Source organism: Coloeus monedula, assembly GCF_965178545.1.
Source record: "Coloeus monedula genome assembly, chromosome: 14".
Taxonomy (NCBI): domain Eukaryota; kingdom Metazoa; phylum Chordata; class Aves; order Passeriformes; family Corvidae; genus Coloeus; species Coloeus monedula.
Genome location: NC_138794.1, coordinates 4,075,508 through 4,082,306, shown reverse-complemented (window position 1 = coordinate 4,082,306; position 6,799 = coordinate 4,075,508). Strand labels below are relative to the sequence as shown.

The window sequence follows — 6,799 nt, the reverse complement described above, 5'->3', positions numbered from 1 at the left end:
AATAGTGAAAGAGAGAAGCCTTTATTACTTCGCAATTGAAAAAGCCCCAACACACTGATTGTGCTTCCAGGAAAAGCATCAAATGTTATTATAAACCTTCAGACACTGTTCAGTACCTGATGTCAACCTTTTCATAAGCAACAAATTACTGAAATGCAGACCAAATGAAGAGACGGCTGGAAAATGAATATTTTTCCCAAATAACTGCTGTTAAAAAAGCATTTTATGATGTCATGCTAAACCAAGATGTAAAAGCAGAAAAGCCATTCGTGGATTCAGTTGCTATTCTGAGAGTGCTTTCTGTGCACTCTGCCATCCAGCAGCAGGCTCCAGAGCACTGCTGTACAGAGCCTTTGCTTTTTTTAAAGACTGCACAAAAGGAATGCAAAAGGAAAATTAAACCTTTGCCAATATTGCCATCTAGGATAACTCTGAAACACCGCCATTCCATTGCTAGACATTTATTTTCTATTTAATAAAAAACTTTTAAGTCTTTTTATTGTTCATACTATTTCTTAGACTCTTCTTTCTATGGGCTATTTACACATATTGGATATTCTGAAACAACTTTTTCATGAAGCTATTCCCATCACTCACTAAATATAAAGCATGGAGCTGTTCTGTCAGATCTAAATGAACTCTTCTTGGTAAGGCCCAGCAAAGAAATGCAATTTTATTCCACCTTTTATGGAATCCTGATTCTAGATTTCAGTGAATCAGAGCTGACACATTTGGATTTTGGCAAATTACCTTCCCACTTTTTCAGTCAGGTTACTTCTATGTTGTCTCTTAATAGCAGTGCAAAGCAGACTGCAGTGAAGCTGACAATATGACTGATAAACTGTTAAAAATTAAGGACTAATCCAAAGCTTTGAAAAAAGTCCCAGAATTACGGACAAAGTATGTTGAAAAAAATAAGGAATGAAAGCACAGTTACTAAGCAAATCATGGTAATAAACAATGTCAGGGTAATCACAGTGTTGAATAATCAAACTATACTTTATTTCAGAAATATCAAAACTACGTTCAAGAGAGCTAAAATCTTCAGTTACTGGAGAAGCAATAAAATAATCTACAGAGGAATGTCATGCCAATTGCAATCACAAACATTTACAGCACTGCTTCTGGATAGCATGCATATTTAACCAAAGTTAACACAACCAAAAAATGCTATGTGTTAACATTTGAAAACTTTAAATATAGAGGGAAAACATGAATAAGAAATTTTGGTAATAAGAAAAAATATATGTCCAAAAATCTTTATTAAACACTGTACAAAAAAAAATATTGCACTTTTAAATCAGACAATAAATATCTACAAAAGTATCTTACAAATGTTTAATTTAAAAAACTGCTTAAACAATCAAGACCCATTGCTGATTAAAAAGGTAATGATCAGGAATATCCTCTCCTTGTAGTCAGCCTTGGACACGATAGTCCACCCTAAACATTTTCTATACAGTAGTGCTACCCTAATTCTCAGTGATGCAAACCCTCTGTGCAGGATGCTGCGTCTGAGCTGCCCCCACAGCACTCCCAGCCCTCTGCCTGTCACACAGGTCAGAGATGGAACACAAGAGCCAAGTCAAAGTAAGCATTCAGGCCTCTAATATGAGCAGTAGTTTGGAAACTACAAAAGAAAAAAATCATCTATTTTCTGCCTCCCATGGGGTCCTCTCTGCTTAAAGCCCTAGTCAGACAATCTGCAATATGGAAGATAATTTACCCAGCAATATCATAAGAAGAATTTATCAACTTGCAAATTACTCAGATGGTCAATGGTCATCATGAAAAACTCATCTAGATGGAAAAATGCTCAAAATAGATTTCTTGCACTTGTCTATCTTCACAATTAATAATTCTTCTGTGGACATTTTTCCCCATTAATGGAGAAAAAGAGAATGATTATTCAAGACAAGAAATCTGACAGCCATTTTGACCAATTACTGGCTCCTCATTTGACTTGATGTGCAAGAGAACAGTGCTCACAAATGTTTGTTCACAGCTCTGACAAGGAAGCTTCTGTCTAATTTAATATCACTACAAAAGTATAATCATGCCAGAACTTTGATTGTTCTTCAGAGACTGGAATCGGAATAGAAACAATAAAAAATGACACCTCATTTATTCAAAGGAGATCTATTGCTGCTTTGAAAATTGTACTAGGATCTATAGTGTCCTACTGCATACACATAAATACAAGCAGTAAAAATTCAATGTACTTCTGTGTATCCATCTGAGAGCTAGTATCTGTAAAGCATATCCTGTGAGATCAACCCTTAAGCTCAAGCTGATAATGAAAATGAAGCTGTTGCCAAAATTTTACAGCTACAAGCCACAGCTTCTATAAATTTAAAAATAGTGTTAAGTATGATGAAAAAAAAACAAACCAAAACCTGTGAGTCAATAGTTGCTGCATTTCAAAAAAATATTTGAAGTATTTTTGTGACTCTTCCTCATAAATTAAGGACTATTTGCTGCTTTTAGGTAATGATTTTTTCACTGATAAAATTATAAAATGATGGCCAGCAAAATTTTACAGATGATATGCCATGATATGATCTTGCTAATCCAGACATGTTTAAAACATTTGAAGTTCCATGGCAAAGAATGAAAAATGAAAGCTCCCAGAAACAATACCTTATCCAGCACATCAAGCCACAACACTGTGTTTTCATTTGCCCCATGTTGCCATTTAACTGTCACAACTAGTGTCTCATTTACAAGGATATATTTCGAGCAAGTTAGTTTAATGAACCTCTCTTCTCATCTCTTCACTGCAGCATCATGAACTTGCCATAGAGGACTTACAATTCTTGACATGATTGACAACATCTTTGTTTGTAGGTGTCTATCAAGCATAACTTTAGTTGCTTTACAAATGTACAGTAGTGAGTTGTATCCTTGCATTCTCCTTCTGAAAAATATATTTAAACATTACAAGGCTTTATAATGAGCAAAAGAGAAGAACCAGAACTTGCCATAGTAATTGTAAACAACAGACAGATTCCTGCTAGCTTTGTAATGGTGTAATTGTGTGCATTTCTGGCAGCAGTGGATTGAAAGCTAAACAAGGTCACGAGTAAGAGGTGTGATCTCACTGCCTTCATTTACTCATTGTCTGTTTCAGAACACTACCCCGTCTAGGAGGCATTAACAGCTCGCTCAGAGACGTTTGAGTCACAACTGGCACAGTCATGTAGGGAAGTTTGCAAAAAACTTCCTAAATATCCTGTTTCTAAAAGTGCTTTTGAGGCTTTAATATCAAACTGGCCTACTTAGAGAAAAGAAACCCCAGGATTACGAAGTGCTCCTCGGAGAGGATAGTTTTACCTTTGATGTACAATCAAATGCTTGCAGAATCAATAGTGTACAACTGTGAGTCACTTTCTAATATAACTGCTACAAACTATTACTATGCTCATATTTAAATAAACATTTACATACTGCCACAGGATGTGACATTGCAGTGTTGCCAGGTCACTGGTCTCTTCCTCCCTTCGCAGAAATGCTCAGCCACGGGTTTGTTGCTCTGCCTGTGTATGCAGGACACTCTCCTGGACTGGAACCCGCTCCCACAGCCCACACTGCAGGGCCTCCAGGGGCCTGTCCGCCAGTACACATCACACAGCTCTGAGGAACAGTTCCTTCTGACAGGAGGGCTGTGCAGGGAAATAAGTGGAGTTAAATGTTTGCTTTTGTGCTAAACCCTTATTCCTAGAACTACAGAACAAATCAGCCCCCACCCCAGCTGACAGCACAGCCAACTAGACCAGGATCCTCAAGATTGTCTCTGCTTGTATTTTGAATATCTCCAAAGGTGGGGACTCCACAACTTTCTGGGTAACCTGTTCAGTGTTTTTTCTATATTTAAGTTGATTTCCTTTTATTTAATTTTGTGCTCCTCATCATGCCTTCCTGCTCATGAGGAAACGTGAGTTTCTTTAAACCAATTTCTTAACCCTGGAATAGAAAAGGTATTTTATCTTTAGGAAAACTTAGCTGACCCTGAAACACTGCATACTGGATGCTCTGAATTCTTCAGGCATGACCTCTCCTGGGTTCCTGAAATCATCCAGTGTCCACAAAGGGATGACTGTCTCTACCTCCTTTCCTTTGTTTGACACAAAAGAATTTGCCTATTTGTACTGCAGTAACAATCCTGTACCTTAATTTGATCATCTAAAGAATCTAACTTGTAACTTCTTCTAACTGTTTACCTCTTTCTTTCATCACAAGAGGAGTTTGGCACGAAGGATCCGTTCCGAAGCTGACATATAAACTGACGGTGCTGTGAACCTGCAGGGCGGCCTACACAGCGACCAGAACACTGAAAATTGAGAGTAAAGGGTGAGGAGAGAGAAAAAGAAACAGCCAAGTTAGTAACAACAGAATTACCCTCCTAGGCAGTTACCCAGCTACACAGCCCAGCCATAATTTTTTGCATTTTGCCTTCTTCTTCAGCCCTGTCACACCTCGATTTGGATAAGACCTACATATTTTTGGTTCTCTCTGTGCAATTTTGCCAAGACACTGATTTTCCTGCCTGTTCCTAAAGCTAAATCCACTGTCTGCTCTCATCATGCCACATCCCTACTGCTTCAGCCTTCTTTTGTAGCTGACCATTACAAACTTGTCTTGCTAAAACCCGTATTGTGAATGCAGCAATAGCAATTATAATTAATTACTTTGCACACGGAACAGTAAATACTGCGTTAATAATTATATAAATCATATCAATATGAGCACAAGTTTACTGCATGAAGGAAGAAACAGAAAATATAGGAAAACAGAGTTCTGTGCATTAAACACTGGCAACTGCTGTTGAAGCACATTCACGTATCGATTTTAGGGACTTCACAAGTACAACTATGCAAACTGTGTTCTTATAGGACTGCAACAAAAGCAATAAACTAGCTTGGAAAATGAAATACATCATAGTGGCTTAGCTTATAAAACACACTGAAGTTACTACTCTGGTTTCAGGTCGTGTCTTCAACAAACAAATGTTGCTCAGACAGTATAAAATGAAAAAACCTTACAAAACAGGATTTCTAATTGACTGCTCTGAAAGGTAATTACACACACAAAGCTCCTCCCTTGTGTAAGAGGACAGATGTTCAGCCACAGGACGACGGATGTTCAGCCAGTGGCGCGATGACACTGTCCCACTTTGATAACACAAGGAGATTCCAGACAAATGCTGTAACTTACCTGTGCCTTTGCCTGCGTTGGCCCCAGGGGACAAGAGTGCCCTGTGCAGGGTCTCCTTCCCACAGGCCTGTCCCTCTGTGTGCAGGCCCCTGGCAGCAGGGCCAGCACGCTGCCGTTGGCTTTGACTTGGTGACACCACAGCTGCCGATGGCGAAATCCACCGCCACAAGATGCAGAGCACTCAGACCACGGCCCAGCTACCCACCTGCAGGATGCACAGACAAATTTATAGCCATTACTGCAGCCCTGCTGGTAGTTGGCAGCAATTGTTTGCAAAGAAAATGCAAAAGAACCCATCCTTGCAAGTTTTAGGTGTGAGAACAGCTAGAATCAGCTTCCTCACTTGAGCAAGGTCTTCTAAACGTGGTTAACTGATGGCAGCAGATCTGCTAACAGATCTGTTACCAGAAGCTGTTACTAGGTGAGCCCTATGGACCCTGCTGGATGTGACATTCCAGGAGGAAGGACATTGAACTTCTCCATTGCTTATAAAATGGTTGGTACCAATTTAGTTGGTACCAAAGTGACAGCTGCCGTAACTCATCCAAATTTATTACATCAAGATCTCACCAGATAACGGCTCAAGCAGAATATGTTATTTGTTGGTTAGAAGTTGCAGATATTTAGTCTGTCTTAGCAGCTAGGAACAATACTGGGGAGGAAGCACATGGTAATACAATCAACTTGACTTGCTCTTTGCATAAATCTAGGCTAGAGATATAAAATGGACTTTATGTGTACCACAACAGTGATAACAGGAAAAAAATCCTATTTTCTTCAGCAATTATTTCATTTCCTTACACTCAAACAGCTTATATCCACCCAAGGAAGATTAATCTTTTACAGTCTGCACCCTTGTGTTTTTCTCACTGTTAAAGCTCAAGTACTTTTGTAAACATTTGGTGCAGTGCATGCATAGCAAAGCTCAAGTTAAATACATACCCAAGCCCTTGTATTTGTTTGACTGTATCCCTCCACTGTGATGGAGAGAGGTGATTAAACACATGCAAAATGCTCCAAACAATTAGGGGCCCATGCCACTGACTGCATATTTAAGCCTTTATAATTCTATGGATACTTTCTAAAGAGCTGCCTTGAGATGAGAAGGTTGTGCAGAAATCAGTAAGTGGGAAAATGGGAAGGGAAGTGTGGACACTTCGCATTTCTCTCCCAGGTCTGTAATCACAGGGAAGGAGAGAGGTTAGAGGCACCAAGGGCCTGACACAGGGCTATTTTCCAGGCATCTGGGATGCTCTTCCTGTATAGAAAGCATGGAATATTTCATGAAAGAAAACCAGTTTATTTGTTAGCACTCACGTATGGCTAAAGGCAGAGTTAATTGCATTTGTATACACACAATTGCCTCCCATTGGCAATTACATAAAGCCAAATTTAAAGCAGAACAAATCAAAGCATTTAAAAAGACAATTCCGTTCCCATTCCCTTTAGCCATATGAAATAACTGATTTGTTTATGTTGTGAATACTCCAGGGCCAGTGATAATCAGATTATTCAGTCATGCCCTGCAATCCACTGAAAGGCATGACCTTGCTCAGAGGAGCCCCAGGACCCCTTGTACCCTCCT

The 6,799-nt window shown here is 39.3% G+C and overlaps 1 protein-coding gene across 1 annotated transcript in view; it reads right to left on the bottom strand.

The window, feature by feature from the left end:
* Nucleotides 1-2,290: 2,290 nt before the first annotated feature.
* Nucleotides 2,291-6,799, bottom strand: part of ADAMTSL3 (ADAMTS like 3) — a gene marked incomplete at its 5' end in the record, with an annotated part of 171,025 nt that continues 166,516 nt past the window's right edge. Inside the window, 4 exons of the mRNA XM_082290374.1 lie at nucleotides 2,291-2,917; nucleotides 3,448-3,662; nucleotides 4,221-4,330; nucleotides 5,215-5,419. Of these exons, the coding sequence (XP_082146500.1) occupies nucleotides 2,808-2,917; nucleotides 3,448-3,662; nucleotides 4,221-4,330; nucleotides 5,215-5,419 (640 nt within the window). The 3' untranslated portion in view covers nucleotides 2,291-2,807. The remainder of the gene's footprint in view (nucleotides 2,918-3,447; nucleotides 3,663-4,220; nucleotides 4,331-5,214; nucleotides 5,420-6,799) is intronic.